Source organism: Candoia aspera, chromosome 1, assembly GCF_035149785.1.
Source record: "Candoia aspera isolate rCanAsp1 chromosome 1, rCanAsp1.hap2, whole genome shotgun sequence".
Taxonomy (NCBI): domain Eukaryota; kingdom Metazoa; phylum Chordata; class Lepidosauria; order Squamata; family Boidae; genus Candoia; species Candoia aspera.
Genome location: NC_086153.1, coordinates 166862068 through 166879502, shown reverse-complemented (window position 1 = coordinate 166879502; position 17435 = coordinate 166862068). Strand labels below are relative to the sequence as shown.

General features: G+C 39.5%; 1 protein-coding gene across 4 annotated transcripts in view; it reads left to right on the top strand.

The window, feature by feature from the left end:
• Positions 1–5851: 5851 nt before the first annotated feature.
• Positions 5852–17435, top strand: part of MLPH (melanophilin) — a 71678-nt gene continuing 60094 nt past the window's right edge. For all 4 annotated transcript variants that reach the window (XM_063317836.1, XM_063317835.1, XM_063317834.1 and 1 more), the window contains exons 1-2: positions 5852–5972; positions 16187–16320. In XM_063317836.1, the coding sequence (XP_063173906.1) occupies positions 16211–16320 (110 nt within the window). In that variant the 5' untranslated portion in view covers positions 5852–5972; positions 16187–16210. The remainder of the gene's footprint in view (positions 5973–16186; positions 16321–17435) is intronic.

Below are 17435 nucleotides of genomic sequence, written 5' to 3'. Positions count from 1 at the left end.
CAACTCTGCAACTCTACATTCCACACTGACCCACCCAAACAACAGAGATTTGCTGCTGTTTCCAAAGCACCAAATGATTCTCTCTGCATCTAATAATTTAACCCTATTAATGATTAAAATGTACATTGGACATACTAATATATGGATTATGTACATATTATTATTACAAATAAATATCTGAATTGATCAGATTCTGCAGTAAAGGGAAGAACTAGTGGAAAATGTTATGTTTCTTTGCTCTTTGTAGTATTGGTTAAATTAATAGCTCACTGCTAAGTAAGTTAATGCTTGCTCATCTTCATCCACTCTCTGACCAAGGCCTTCACGGCAGTTCCACAAAACTCAGTGACGGAACAGCTGTGCCAGCCTACAAGCAGCTTGTTTGCTGTTCCAGAGACAAGCCAGTTCAATGGAAACTTAACGGGCAGATCAAGATCAGCTACCCACATATTTAGAAACAGAAATTGGATTCTCCTTAGGTGCCTTGGCTGGGAGTATAATATATATTTCCCTACTAATTATTTTACATTTGTGTTAAAAGAAATCTTTTATTGGGAACTCAAAGTAACTAACAAATTTGATCTAGGTAAGAAAGTGGGGCAAAAAACAAACAAATACAAAAGACAGTTTATTGGCAGGGGGAAAAATAACCCTTACTTCAGCCTTTTGCAAAGGATTCTTTACTGGGTAAAATAAAGTGTACATATGCCTTGAGTAGGGCATTCCAGAGGGTTGATGCCACACACGAAAAGGATCTGTTCTCCCTCCACTTACCAAACCTCTTCTTGGAGCAACAGATATGGCCCCCTTACAAGAAAAGAGTATTACACTGGCTGCTTTTTTGTTTGTTTGTTTTTGCTTTGAAAGAAGGCAACTTAACAAGGAACTTTATGGCATGGAAAATGTAGATGCACTATGGAATTTGCAGTCATGAGATATGATAAAGTTCACCTACTTAGATGATTTTAAAAGATGACTTAATAAAAAATCATGGCAGAGAAGACTATCAGTAGCCACCAGTCTTAGTGGCTAAAGATCACCTCCAGATTTAAAGGCAGCATATCTTAAACGCTAGTGGCTGTAGAGCAACAGGGTGGTTGTTGTGAGTGTTTGGAATATCCAGTGTTTTTGAGTATTGTCTAAGGTTTAAAATAAAACAGGGTATTCCATGTTGTCTAGAATGTTCCACAATTCCATGCTGGCTTGTTTCATTTTTAAATTCCTTCAAGCCATAGTGACTTGGGAAACATTCCAGCAATCAGCCCTTCTACCTCTCAACCCTTCTGAATCCAATTTAATACACAGGTGAGATTTATCTGGCCTATTCTGACTATTTTCAGATCAATTAAGGCAGTGTTTTTCAACCTTGGCAACTTTAACATGTGCGGACTTCAAGTCCCAGCATCTTAAAGTTGCCAAGGTTGAGAAGCAATTAAGGCATCAGGATATGTTTACATGTTTTTGAGTCTATAGAGTACACAGAGAACCCACAGCCAGCGAGCACCTGATCTTTCTGGCTAAAGAGCACAGAGTATTGTCGGTTATCAGTGTGTACTTGCCAGCCAGTAACTGAGTGCCTCACATAGATTTATGCCTAAACAGGTATCATTGTCCAAGGTTCCCTTACTAGCATTTCCCAAACTTTGCCACAGCGGGGTCCCTGTTCTGAAAGTGCCCTGGAGCTGGAGAAAAAAACAACAACAGAAATGCTAGGCATTCAGATGACAGATCTCTCATGTCTTGTCTAATTTGATTTTAGATCATGAGACTCTTTGCTAAATCAAATCGTAACAGATCTGATTCCACTTATGACTAATTATCTGTTATGAAATACATACAAAGAGGAGCTTGTTCAAGTCACATGGAACGTCTAAAAGTATACTGATTCCAGTCTTTTATAAAAGTAATTGTAGTTCCCTCCTTAATCAAACAAGTCAATTTAGCCATTTCTGCAGACTTCACCATCTTCAGAATCCATTCCTCCATTACTGGTGTTTCTGTAGTCTTCCATCTTTATGCATATAGTAGCCTCGCTGCACTTTCCATGTATAAATTCAACTGTCCATGAGCCTTTTCTAGTTGAGTGTCCGTAAGTCCTAACAAGAAAAGTTCTGGTTTCATCTGAATGTTAACTTTCAAGACTCTCTGCATCACCATATGTATTTGTGTCCAGTATCTTTTTGCTTTTTCACAATGATCAGTTATGAAATACAAAGAGGAGCTTGTTCAAATCACATGGAACATCTAAAAGTATACAGATTCTACTTATTGAAGAGCACATATTCATTTTCAAACTTACGTGTACAGTATTTGTGAACTAGCAAAAACAATAGATGCCAGATTGTAAGAGCCAAATAGAATCTCTGTTGTCTTCTTTGCACTTACTTTTCATTCTTCCAAAATGTTCTGCCACAGTTTTTTTTTAAACAGGAAGCTTACTTCAAGTTACACTGAGCACTAAATTCAGGTGGGGGTGGATGATATTTCATAGACTAACTACATCACTTAGATACTACAATCTTCTCCAGATGTGTGAAACCTATCAGATGTGCCAGACAGACTACAACTCAATTGATGGAAGACACAGGTTGGGGGATGATACTTTACAACTTGAAATGGCTCTTTTACTTTCTGATTTACAATAAGCAGAAAAAGAATATAGAAAAAGGGAACAATTTCACAATCATACATAAAAGCAAAGAGTTTTGTCAGTGTTATTTGTGAACATGTCAGTGTATTATACTGAGAAAAATACTTCAAAATGAATGCAAACTGAAGCATGCTAAGAAAAAAAGCACATATGCCATTAAAATAATAGATCTGTGCAAATGCAACCCCATTAACCCCAAAAAAGGTTCTTAACCACAGAGAAGATAGGAATCTAAGGAATTATCAATGTGTCACAACAAAGTGTTCTTGTGGGGGGAGTCAAAAATGTCAAGCACAATTGAAGTCCCACCACTTTTGTACATACTGTACATGAAAGATCACCATCTCTCCGATCACCATCTTGACTTTCTTGACAACCCCCCCCCCAGACACCACTAGGTAGATAAACATTTTATAAACATTTTTTAAATAATGAAGTGATTGGCAGAAGTCAGCAAATATTTCTTTAAAATAAATTTGAATGATTGATGGTTTGATCACATTTCTATGCTGCCAAATTTTCACAATTCATTAGGAATCCTTAGATTCCTATCTTCTCTAATTAAAATACAGTGAAAAATCCAAATAATAATAAAACATTAAAACACAGTATCTAATAATAACAATTATAATACCTAAAAATAAAGAGAGAGCCAGTTTGGTGTAGTGGTTAAGGCACCAGACTAGAAACCAGGAGACCCTGAGTTCTAGTCCCGCCTTAGGCATGGAGTCAGCTGGGGAACCTTGGGCCAGTCATTCTCTCTCAGCCCTAGAAAGGAGGCAATGGCAAACCACTTTTGAAAAACGTTGGCAAGAAAACTTCAGGGCTTGTCCAGGAGTCAACACTGACACGAGGGCACAAAATTATTATTATTATTATTAATAGACATCCAAGTAGTGATAATAGATCCTGCAAAACTAAAGTACTCTGAATACATCTTTTCTATCTGAGTGAAATGTTACTTGATTTCAGGAAATCGTTTGACAAGTTTGCAAAGTAGTAAAATGTGAGGTAGACCTGATAGATTCTGAGCCATTTCAATGTTTCTTAGCCATGAAAAAATAGGAGAATAGAAGTCAAATCTGCAGATGATTCAAAAGAGAGAGAGAGAGATCTCTCAGAAGATTGGGATATAATTGAAAAGTAATGAAACTAGCCAAATGGAATTCAACAAAACTAAATGCAGGGGCCTGGATTTAAAGATTCCCTCTCCCACACCTTCGCACAATAAAATCCACAGGAACAAGATACAGTTTAGCAGCACACAGCAGTAAATATGGAAAGGATTTTGGGATTGCAGATCTGTGCACTACCTATCTAGCTGTAATCTGCATCAACAAGACAATGTTTTCTCACTCATAACCAGCTTGCTTCTTCATTTTTATTAAGAGCCCTACCTTCACATGGGCCTTGTGTGGAAGCCCTGCCTTGATACCAGATGTTGTCCTCTACATGACCAGGAAGAGAGCCTCCATATGCAGAACTGTACAGCACTGTTTTTACCAACACTGCTGCTGTTGTCACTGATACTCGGCAGCATTACACAAACACACAATGTCAGAAGGCAAGGCCGCTTGGCGTGGGCCCATTCCTGTTTCTATGTGCAGAGAACTTTTTGTATCATGTGAATCTTCAGAGGTCTATCTTCAGTTCTGGACAGCGCATTTTCAGAAGCGGGGAGTTATACTGGAACAGTTTCAGAAGCAGGCAATGAAAAAGGTTAGGAATATGGAAAACAAATGCTAGGAGGAGGAAAGGCTGAAGGAACCAAGTAGTTTTAGAGTGGAGGGGAGAAGGCTGAAATATCTATTCCAGACTCTTTATATTATCTGAAGGATTCCAAAGATGTAGTGCTATCTGTCTTCTGCTGCCTAGAAGGCAGGAACAAGTCTTACAGGCTCAAGATACAGGAAGCCAAATTTTGGCTGAACACTATGGAAAACCTCTTGATTGTACGAGTCATTCAGCCAAATAAATGATGTAAAAAATGCTAAGTTCTCTCAGTGGAGGATTCCAAGCCAAAACTGGGGTCAGCAGGCTATCAGTTGTTGGGGTGCTCATCTCTTGGATTTCTGCACTGAGCTGGGGATTGAACCAGATGCCTTTGGGGCCCTCCTCCATGATATATTTATGTAGGCTGGCTCAGGGTGTTCTTGTTTGTCACTGAAGAATTAATTAAAAACCAACTGTTTTACATCACTCCATATATTGCATTTATTTATATGAATATGTTCCATACAAGCTTTGCACAATAATGGATATGAGAGTAATACCAAAGCAATTCAAATAACTACCTACACAGCGCTTCCTCTTCTGAAGCCAAGTGCAGCTAGCATGAAGGCATTCCAACCATTAAGTCACTTTTCATTTTTCATTTGATCAAGGAGGCAAACAGGCTTGATGGATAGAGAGAGAAGAAACACTATTGTCAAGGCAGTGTCATCTGATTTCATTCTAAAGATAAATCAAATGTCTGTATTAATTATGCTGCACACTTACTCGACAAACTGGGAAAGTTGCAGAATAATATTGGGGAAGGTAATTGTCCACACCCAAAGAACCCCTGTGCGGTGTGTGTCACTTGCACAGGAGCAATCTGGCAGCTCGCTTTATGTGCATTGCTGATGTGTATTTTAAGGACATGAGTTTTATGCAAGGAAAAATCCAGAGTTCATCTGGTCTAGCATCCTGTTTCCAATGTGGGGAAACCAGATGCTTCCAGAAACTGAGGCAGGGCATGAAGGCAACTGTTCTCCTCTGTTGCTTTGTTCCAGCGATTTATATTCAGCGCTGCATAGTCTCTGAATAGAAGGTTTCAGTAACCATCATGCCCTTTGGCAGGCTCACGGTGTTGCTTTTTTCAAGTTCCCTTCTAGTAAAACAACAAAATGGTACCTGCTTCTTTACAGCGCACCAAGCAAAAGTCTCCTTTGCATCATACACACAACCTTTGCAACCTTCACAATCGTTTTGTGCAAAACGGCTTGCCAGCTAGCCATGCCCACTGGCGGTTGGGGGAACGAACAATGCCGGGGCAGCTGATTAACCGCGGCGCGCCCGGCCTTCTCCGTTGCCTCTGCAGAAACAGGCTGCTCTGCAGGAAGTTCACGCGGAGTCAAGTGCTAATTGGAGCATGTGATCGCTTGTGCCCGATTAGGAGGTTCGTTCTGGGGAGCTCCAGGCTAGAAAAGAGGATCGGAGGAGCCTAATGTGGAAAGCATGTGATAAAGACATTTTGTGTGCTACCCCCTCCTCGGGCAGGATTTACACCAGGGCAGAGACAGAGGTCTGAACAACACCCAGCCAGCAGAGTTATCACCAGGTAAGAAAGAGAAGCGGCCCGCGTCAGGTGAAAATGCTGTTTGTTAAAGGCGCCTGCCCAGGTGCGTCGCGAGCAGCAGAGCAGAGCAGGGGGTCGAGCGGGCAGGAGCTGGTGTCCAGGACTGCCGGGGCCCAGGCTCGGGGGGCCCAGCGAAGCTAAGGCGCTGTGGCTGACAGGAGGAGACGGGCGGGGAATCTTCGCAGTTCGAGGCCCTGCACCGCGCCCTCGTTCCCCGGGAACCGAGGCTAACTCTGAAATCCTCGCAGGGCTGGCAATGTTACGCTTGGCAACTAGGCTTTGTTTCTGTGATTTTAGGATCAGAAAAAGGATTACCCTTTTTACATAGGAAGTAGATTTCAGCCAAACGGGGCCAATGCAAAGAGCATCCAGGATATCATTAGTGACAGGTGGTTCCCCACCAGCTCTTTCTGGGCATCTGATGAGTCGGATTAAAAGACAGAAACTTTTCATGTTTTCCTTTTCTTGAAATGAAAAACTTAAATTATTACTTTAAATGTCCATTTGAACAGTCATTTCTACTTTCTCCTGGTTAATCAATGCAAATCATAAAAACAAGTCTTCTTCAAGTACTTCACCTGGAAAGCTGGTCAGAGTTGCCCTCTATGCATTACCAGGAATTAGTTTTCAAGTCCATGGAAAGGCCATCAGCAGACCATAAACAAGAAAACTGATCTTGCAAATACATTACCTTTCAAAAACGTTTAGTGGCAGATAGTTAAAAAACTGAGAGCTAATAAATGTATGCAAATTAGTTCAAATCCAATCAGTCTGAGCAAATGATCTGCAGATCCAGTATTTTTTTACAATCATAATGATGCTAATGAAAAGCAAACTATTTTATTAAAACCTAGTAATGTTTCTGCTTGACCATGTGTAAGTGGAGCTCAGCTCCTAGAGACACATTCAAGTAGTTTTCTTGTGAACAGGATGGAAGTGGTTTGCCATTGCCTTCTTCCAGCATGTTGTGGGTTTTGTTTTTATTTTTTGACTTCCCATTCTAGTCTGAATTGCTGGATTTTTTCATGGGCTCCCATCCAAGTACAAATCAAGATCAGCCATGTTTGGCTTCATGTTACTGCCTAGTGAGCCATTTGATCAGGATGAATTGTAAATCCGTCTTCAATGGAAAAACTGGATGGTCATATAGAGCTGCTGTCATGTGCAAATCAATTCATTTGAATGGGGAAAATGCAGCTTCTCAATATTACTAAGTTAGAAGGTCCATTGGGTGACATTGATCATTTCTTTATCATGCAATATACCCTCTAATCAGGTTATATAAATTTAATAAATAAATAAAATAATATTGTGAGATACAAATACTGCTTTAAGCTCACGAGAAGAATTGTTAGCACAGTAAAACCTTGATCTCATAGGGTTGTCTGTTAAAGCAGAATCTCAGTTAAATCTGGGGTTTTGGCATGTGTATTTTATGCAAGAGTAGAACGGAAATGCAGTGTTTATACTTCCTTCTCCAGTGTATTTTACCAATGTGTAAATGGTGAATGACAATTTACATGTGTACAGAAGCACACAGCAGATGGGCATATTTTGTCCATTGCATCTGAGGACCCCTCTAACTGAGGTCTGTTAAACTGAGGGTTTACTGTATTTTTTAAATTTTTATTTTAAGAAAATAACGATAGAGTGCAGTAGGCAGGAGGGGGAAAGAGATGGAGTTGTAGAAATATATACCTGGGCTTGAGTACCACAGTTGAAACGCTGACAGTTTCGGTATTCCTCTGAAAGAAAGAAAAAATCTACATCTGGCCTACAAATCACTGTAGGAGGACCAAATGGTCAACTAACTGCCTGTATGCGTGGATTTAAATATGGAAAGGCAGTCTATGAAATAACCACTTGTGGCTGGACAGTCTTCCATTTTTTAAGCATGAGTAAAAGGTAAAGTCTCCTTTAAGTGAACCGCCCAGAGTCATTGGGAGTTGAGCAGCATATAAATTTAAATAATGATAATAATTCAACTCTCAGCTATTCATGGACAGAACTGTGTACTTTTCTTTGGAACAATGCAGAAGTGGGGTTGCCATTTTGTTCCTCTGTGATATTTTTCAACTTCTAAGTCTAATTGCCATAAATGCTCTCAGAATACTCAGTTTGATTCTGGCGTAGAGAAATATAAATCAAGAGAATAGGAATATCAGTACATGTCAATTAGCGTCTCCCAGTTTCTAGCATTACACCAAACTGGTGCCTATAGTGGTGCAAAATCTATTCCACTGCCCTAACATTTAGCAGCTGTGTTTGTCTGAGTGATTAAAGGGTATGGAAAGCTAATTGCCATTACAGCATATTAACTTTAGTGTCAAATCCAGAGAGATGGAACTTAGAGAAGGAGAGGCAGCCTTCCATTGTTTTACATGTATGGAATGTAAATGGTACATTTTCTCTTTAATGGTCTATCTGTCAAACTTGATCCTGTCTAGTAATTGTTTACATAACTAGCTTGTAGCTTTGTCAGTGTGTAGCAAGGAGATAATTCCTATAATATTTGGCGAAATAGGTATAGCAGTAGTAAGATCTGATGGGGCAAAGATAAATGCTAAAAAAGGTATAATTGCAAATATTGCCACTGGCAATAGTTGACATTTTATTAAAGTATAGAAACTCTGAGTAGGGATGAGTGCATCTTACTTCTATAACTTCTGCAAGTGAGTAGTGGTGGAGTAGTGGTTAAGGTGCTGGATGAGGAGCAGAAAGACCCAAGTTCTAGTCCTGATTTAGGCAGGGAAGCCAAGAGGATAACTTTGGACCATTGGACCAGCTGCTCTCTCAGATGTAGAGAGAAGGCAGTGGCAAACCACTTCTAAAAATATTGCCTAGAAAACCACATGGAGTTGCCAGGAATCAAGATTGACTCAAAAGCAAAACAATAATCATTGTAAATATTGCTACTGGGCAATATTTGGCAGTGTATTTATTATAACTCTGAACAGGATAGTAAAATATCACCATCTGCTCTTAGGAATCAGGAATTTATTTTATGAAGCAAATACATTTAAGGAATCAGAATACTGTTAATTTCATCATTTTTTGTGTTTTAGCTATTACCATTCCTAAAAATGATAACATCATGAGGGTCTTCTTTTCCAGAGTTTACTGCTAGGATGCAGACATGTCCAGCAGGCCTCTAGAATTTGTAATTATCTGCATAAATGCAGCCCTCCAGCCATATAGTATCACCTTTTATTTTCCCACAAGTTACATGAGTTTAGACACATGTTATGGATGCGAGATGCACTCAACTATTTCTCTGTCTCCTTTTGCTTGGGAGGAAGGGTATTATAAAGGAGCTGCACACCTGAGGTTACTGTGAGATATGGACAAAACATTGAATATCTCCAGCAAAAGGCGTTTGTCCTCATAGATAAGATTTACAGCAATCTGAGATTCAAGATTCAGGCAGAATAGGTCATTCTTGCATTATCTCTCTGCAGTAACTGTTATTTAGAGTTTGTTGGCATGGTTTCAGGAGAACCTCTAACAAAGCTGGTAGCCATCGATAGTGCTGCTTCTGTGAACCTATATGGTCTCCTTTTAAAACCATCTGATGCCTTTTTCTGATTTTTCCATTCTTGCTCTGCAGTGTCCTTTTTCAGGAGTGGCAAACGCAGTCTCCCCGTAGATTTGTATCAAGGCATTGCTATCTTGGTAATTCTTCTTTATTGCTGTTGTTAAAGATGCCTAGGATGGAATGTGCCTTTTTAATAGCAGTGTGGGTGCCTTGAGGTGATGCCTTTTAAGACCTGACAAAGGAGAGTTGATAGCCAATGAGCCTCTGGGAGCACTTTCCAAAGAGGCACAGAACCCTTCCTCGGCCCTAGTCAGGGAAAAGGTGAGCCTCTGCAGGTCACTGAAGCGAGCCTCTGGTGGTCCTGGGTTTGGAAAGGAAGTAGAGGAAATCTGTGGCATTTGGGGTTGGAGTGTCAATGCTGTGAGCTCATTTCTTCACTTTTATATGGCACAGAAATACAGTAAGTCCTTAGTGAAGGGCTTCTAAGACTTCTGGCCAGTTGGCACAGTCTAAATATGTGCATGCTATACTAAACATTGCAAGGATCTATCCTGAACATGGTTCATATGAGTTTAGAAGCTGCCTCTCTACTGCTTGGAACAAAAGTGATGCTCACTTCAAGTTAAAGAAAGGGCAAGGGAGGAGAGATTCAGTGTGGTTCACTTATTCTAGGCTAAATAGAAGTGACTAGCTGTGTCCTTTCGACTGAGGTTATAGGATGACTTGGCATTCCCTGGCCAGGAACAGGGTATGTGTTTTACTGCATTGATTTATGCAGCTGAGCAGAGAGGCCCATTGATCTCTTTCTGTTGCATCCATTTATACCTGGGTTCCCTAAAATATCCAAGCCATCATTCTGCATGCACGTCCATTGAAAGTAAATATTTATTAGATTAATATAAAACTAATCTTATCCCAAGGTCATTACTTGTGTAAAGAAATTTTGGATTGATCTTTTCCTTAAAAAGAATGGATAAGACATCAGTTGATGATCATGCTCCATTTATTTATCTTATTATAATACAGTAGATGGCAATATGTTTCTTGGGTATGGAATGATCTTCTGTTAAAGCTCTAAAATCCCATTCTTGGAATTAGAGTTATATTACAGGCATCTGTAAATAATGCTATATGCCCAATATTGCATGACAAATGTACCATCAGAAAACTTATTTAATACTGTCTGTGGGATTTGGACCTATGACATAACTCTTCCCTTATCCATGTATTAACCAATCCTTACATGTTGGGATAGGTAGGTGTCTAGATACTGTACTGCTTGTTGGGAGCTTAAGGTTCCAATTTTTCCCTGAAAATTCCCTCTAACCCCCCCCTCCACTCCAAACAAGACCGAAACGTTAAGTTCCTTCTGGGACTGCAGATAGAATGTCATTGTGGAGCTTTTAGAATCTGACATATTAAAAGATGAGGAGGGAAGCCTGCAATATATTAAAGGAGCTTTCCTCTTTGAGGGAAAGTTCTCTTCTAGGACTCTGATATTTAGTTGTTCCACATAATTTTCAGGTCCAGAAATGCTCACCAAATTAGGAGCAAACTCTTGATATGTATTTGTTTGGGGTCAATGGTATTACAAGTCGTAATGACCTTCATTGTGAGGATGTACATTGATCACAGGATGTAATACAGGCACCTGACTGAGAGCTTTCGAGGTGGCCTGATTCACTTTGGACTGATCATTTCAACATCCAGCATGGGAGAATGGCAAATGGCTGTATTTTTTGTTTGGTTTTATTTTTCAGGAGAATGGAATGAACTTCGTAGGCAGACTTAGCCTTTATGAAAGATCAGTTAATGGGGGGGATTGAGCTTCTCACCTTAAAACTTTTCATTAATGTGCCTTAATTTGGTTGTTTCAGGAGAAAATTCAATAAAATGTGCAGTCATAGTATGACATTTATTTACTTAGCCAACTTCTATCTTAAGACTTTCTGTGACAGGAGCCCCCTTTTGTGGGGAATACCCTTGTTATATTTCAGACAGTTTATGAGGACTTTCACAAAAGACAATGTACTCATCTGGAATGATACCTTATCCTGATTGTAATGGGTTGTGCATGTACATGACACACAATGAAACAAGCTTATTAGACTATCCATGTTATCCAAATATCCAAAATGTGGATCACTAAACAGATATACATAGCACATAATTGAAATCGTTAGAAACTATAATGGAAACATGCAGACTCCCCATTGTTTAAAGGGCCTGCGTAAATGGAAAGTATTTGCTGGGGGCTAGAAGGATCCCAGAGATGGACTTCTTGGGCCAGATGCCCCGCTAGTGGCCATCTTTCTCCTTCATTTCTAGGAATCTCAGGGTACCATTAGATGGGAAAAGATGCTATTTCATATAATCTGACCTAAAGCAACTAGGCTTTTAAAACATCACTGTTTTATTAGGCCTGATCAAGTAGAGAGTGCATATAACAAATGGCAGAGATTAGAGAAGCCGAGAAAGCTTGTTTGATAAATTTCTCTCTTCATGTCTAAATACAGCTGCTTCCCTGACTTGAGATGTGAACATTCAACTATGTAACTCACCAGCCATGCTTAGTGTCTCATCAGAACATCCATTATGCTCTTTATTATGTGCTGTCTAATAAGCAAAAATGTCAAGGAAGTCATCACACATAACTGCCAGCAACATCTGGCTTCCTGCTGATAAATTAGGCAAACAGTTGTGTTTCTAATCCTATCCAAGTAAACAGGCAGAATGATGAATCTGAAGACCAGATTACATGTGACAATATTTACTCATTCAAGTAGAAATGTTACATATTTGTTTGTGTAGGGGCAGCTCCATTTTAAGATGGAAGGAGCACATGAGTGGCAACAACTCTTTTATACAGACTATTTTGGAAATCAAAATTATTTAGAGACTTTTCTCCCTAGTACTGATCACTTCCATATTTTGGTCTGCTGGTAGTGCAGACCAGAATTCCTTTCATTTCACACCTTTTTTTGATGTAAAGATCAGAGATTGTATATCCAAAAACTCACCCAATTCATGTGTGATTGGGGCTGTTATATGAGTAAATATGGCTGCCTCCACTTTTTCTATATTAGCTCTAATTAGGCTGGATATAAACCTGTTTTTGACAGAGATGTGCCTCACTTGCTTTCCTATTGTTGCAGATATCCCTTAAACTTCTTCAGTAGGGTTGAATTGCAATGACTGAGTGACAAATACAAAAGGAAAGAATATTACAGCATCATCAGCCAAACAGCAGTTGTGGAGAACAACATCCCATAAAGCCCTTGAGGGAGCAAGGCCCTACTTAAAACAAGGGTAGGCATTCTACTATGAAGGCTCTAGAATTGAGAACACTGTGTCTCACAAGATATCCTCTGAACAGGAATTAATACGTAGTAGAGATCCCCTAAAGCTACTCAAAACTTAGCAATAGAACAAGCTGTTTTCAGGCCTAGCTACTCAACCACTGTCCAGTGTACTACACAGCACCACTTAGTAGAGAAATATCCCCATCTCCCTCAGGGGATCTCTATGCTGCCTTCATTGATCTGAAGGTGGCTTTCAACTCAATTTCCCAAGAGAAAACATGGTGGAAAGTAGCAGCTTTATCTACTGATCACTGTCTCCTTTAGCTGAAAATACTTTATGCATGTCAAATGCTCACACTGTAGTGGCCTAATGAACCCCATTACCACTCTTAAAACAGGTTAAGCAGGATTGCATTCTGCCCCTTCTATTATTTAACTTTTATGTAATGACATTTTACCATTATTACTAATAGTAAATACTAATACTAATAGTATTAATACTATAATACTAGTGAATTAATTAGTGTTAATTAGTGTTAATTACTGTTTTCCTTTCATTCTCTTTCTATCCTCGCTACTTAATTTATGACTTTTTAAATCTAATTTCTTATTGTTCTTTGGTTTTATGATTTTAAATTCAATAAATAAGTAGTCTTCCATTAAAAAAAAAGTCTTCTAAAGGGCTATAGACATGAATAGTCTTTGGTTGAGCAGTCATCAATTCACAGACATAAAATATTTGAAAACCAATTGTAGAGGAATTACAGGAATATGTTCCTCATAACAAATAGCCCACACTTGGTAATTGGTCTTACTGTGCAGTTATTCTTACCATCAGGAATATTTTCATAGCATTAATATTAAATCTAATATTCCATCATAGGGTTCTTTACCATCTTCTGTATGATATCCTGTCAGATAGTCAAAGACTGCCACTGTACTCCCGCTCAGTTTTTTTGTGTTTCTTTTGAACAAGCTTTATTCTTCAACTGTTGTATTTGTTATCCCACAACATAAACCTAAGAAATCATGTTTGCTTTCCTATAATAAGATTTAGATCATATTTCATCTATTTCAGTATTTCCTAAAATCTGAGCATTATTATGTAAGACAAAAGGCCATTGTCTTCTTAATTTTTCATGGAACGTTTAATAGACCCCAGTATCTCTCGCACTTCCTTCAGTAGTTCACAAGTCCTTATCTGAAGTTTTAGTTAATTTCCATCCCAACAGCATTCGCTTTTGAAGAGACTCATCATGCTTTAGCTAACTCCAGTATTTCTGAGGTGAAGTTCATCTTGTGCTAGCCATCCATCACCCAGGTAAGACAGGCCCTGGTCCCAGAAACTGAATCTTTCCTTTCTGTACTATTTCTGCAGCTAGTCATTTACCACCCTGCAGGATTCTATTTTTCCTTTCCACTCCACTTCCATGGACTGGAAGGATGGATGATGACATCTGAGCTCCCTTTTCTTCAGCTTCTCTCCTTGAACTTCGAAGGATGAGCAGAAAAGACTTCCAGTCAGTGTACTTTAAGAGTCTTGGTGTCATGTTCCCCATTGCAAGGCATAAGTGCATCACAATGGGGAACATGCACATCAGGAAAGAGGAAGGAGCAACCATTGTCCCATCACCCACACACATAATCCCTTAAGCACACTAATCCAAAACCCATCACCAGATAATAGAAGAACACTCAAACAGGACATGGAACCCATCAACGGATCGGGGGAACTCCCACCCATTACCCCGGGGAACGCACCTGCGCCGGACAGAGGCAGAGAAACAAAGAGAAGACATCGGAGATAGCCCGGAAAACCCATCAGAGAGTGATACCGGCGCTAAGCACCATCCGGACCCGGCTTGGGGACAATAGGGGGTTGGCGGAGAGCAAGGTCCACCACTAAAGTATAAACGGGGCACCCTGCCACCACACCTCCATTCCCGTCTTTCTCTCTGCACGCATTCCGTTTCATTAAAGCCAGAAATCCTTAGACCTTCTAAGTGAGTCTGTGTCTTATTCGAAGCGAGGCTGCCTGACACTTGGCAGTTACTCTGACACATCCTTGATCCATGCCCCCAGAAGATAGTACACCACCAAGCCCAACCAGTACACATTTCTGTTTTTCATAGAAAGGAATCACCAACCATTAACATTCTTGTCGTTGCCCTCTTGCATGTAACTCATCTTCTTATCTGGCATTGTAGGGCTCTTGTCGCTCCCCCTTGTTTCTTCTTTGACTATCTAAAAGCTTTTGTTGCGTTCCATGTTATAAAATATCTTCTGAATCTTTTTCTGTTTCTCATTCCTACCCATTGAGACTACATCTCTGTTTTGCTCTCTTCTCCATGGAGAGTTCCTTTCTTTGTCACCTCCTGTTGTATCTCCATCTATCTTTGGTCTCAGGAGTCTGAATCCTCATTTATGGCTGAAGTATATACTGTACATTTGTTTTCCTTGAGTACTGTAATTGGTTTGTATTTACTGAATATGTTTGCGCCAGTGTTTCAAGACAGGAACAAAATGTTCCACAAGTTTTGTAGATCACAACTGCAGAGTCACCTCCAGTCATTTTCTCTTCTGTTTCCTGTGTTGTGTTGTTACCTTAGATGGAAATTTGTTAGATAACTCCTGGTTGAGTTTCCATGCTGAATTCTGTTTTCAAAATCCTATTAACTGTCCATTTGCTCAGTGAGTTTGTTCCCTAGAAATTGGCTTCCTTGTATTCCTTCTATAGTGTCTGCTTGCTCTGCTAGAAGTAATCACACACAGCAGGCAAACAGCAACTCTCATTATATACACCTTGAAAAAAAATAGTTACAGTACTCAGGAGATCGCCTTCTCCATGCAGTGGAGCCCACGGTTAGGGGGCAATACACAGCTTCTTTGCTCACTCTCTTCTCTCCAGCTGTTTGTTCCTGATTATTAACTCAATTATATTTATACATTGCAGCTGAATTTATAGCAAAACTCGTTTAAATGCACAGTGACAACTCAAATTTCTTTTTGGAAAGTGTCACCAACTTCTTTTTGGAAGGACGGAATCTTTGTGTATTGCTGGAACTAAACATTTTCAGTCTTTTTCCGTATACTTAGCTACAGCTAATTGATTAAAGTTACATAGATTTTGGCAGTGTCCAAAAGAACATAGTTCTTTTGCTTTAACTCATCCTAAATAAAGACTAATTTCTACATTATTCTGAGAAAGCAGTGTATGTACCTGTATGAAATGGATGCTTCCCATTAACATCTGGACAGTTTTAAAACAGACTAAATGTGCTTTGGAAAAAAACCAAATACCTCAAAATATGCCTCTAGGTGTGACCGATTTGATAACATTTATTCTACCTTTATTTCAGTTTTAGGGGTTCTGCTTTCTAAAAATGGGAAAGAAACTCGACCTTTCCAGATTAACAGATGAAGAGGCCAAACATGTGTGGGAAGTGGTTCAGCGGGACTTTGATCTGCGCAAAAAAGAGGAAGAGCGTTTAGAGTGAGTATTTAAAACATCTGTCCAAAAGCTAGTGGAATGAGGAGTTAGGCTGTACCAAACGAGCTTTCAAATTTCCTGACATTCATAGCAATAGATTGGTGGCTATAAAATAAAATCAGTGTTTTTTGTCTTACCTTAAATGTTGAAGTTTTAATTAAAGCACTTCATGGATGAGGTGTAAGAAATAAATAACTTTTATATCCATGTTTTGCTTTGGCTATACATCCATATCCCACCCCCATGCACCTTTTAACACTTTCTGCAGAACCTACACGTGGCCCTCATTTAAAAAAAGGACATGTATGCATGCATGTTTAAAATGTAGGACAAATCACCAGTCTGGGAAAGGAAATAGCATACTACAAGACCTGTCCCTGATCCTCATTTGCATGCTTTCATACTTCATGCTGAAGCAGTGTTCCATGTCACTATCACAGAAACTCTGGGACAACAAGATATATCTTCATCAGCAGATGGGGTTCCATAGCCTAATTACACAAACATTTAGTTGCTCATTCTTAAATAATTCATTCCATCCATGTAAAATGTCATCTTTGACAATTTAGTTCAGCCATTGACTCCAAAGAATGCCATGGACTGCCAAGAAAACAAACCAATGGATCATCAAACAAATCAACCCAGAGTTCTCACTCAAGGCACAAATGACCAGGCTCAAATTATCCTACTGCAGACACATTACGTGAAGACTTAGTTCTCTGGAGAAGGCTCTAATGCAGAAAAAGGGGGAAGGAAAGAGAAGAAGAGGATGACCAGCAGCAAGGTGATGGATGCAGAAGACCAGGTCAGGGACAGATTGTCATGGAGGAAATCTATCTAGGTGGTTGCTAGGAATTGACATCAACTTGATGGTACATAATCAATCAATCAGTTGTAAAGAGAGAATGCCTGCCCTGCAGTTATAACATACTATGCCAGCATTCCCATATCTGACTGACCAATCTATCAGCTGTAGTCACAGCATATATAGAGGGCACCAGGATAACCAAGTTTCTTTTAGCAATATAACTTAGACATGTTGCTAAAAGCAGGGTGTTTTTTTTTTCATGTAACCTTCCCTCTCATAGTAGCACAGCAAACCCGGAGCTATTTTCAAA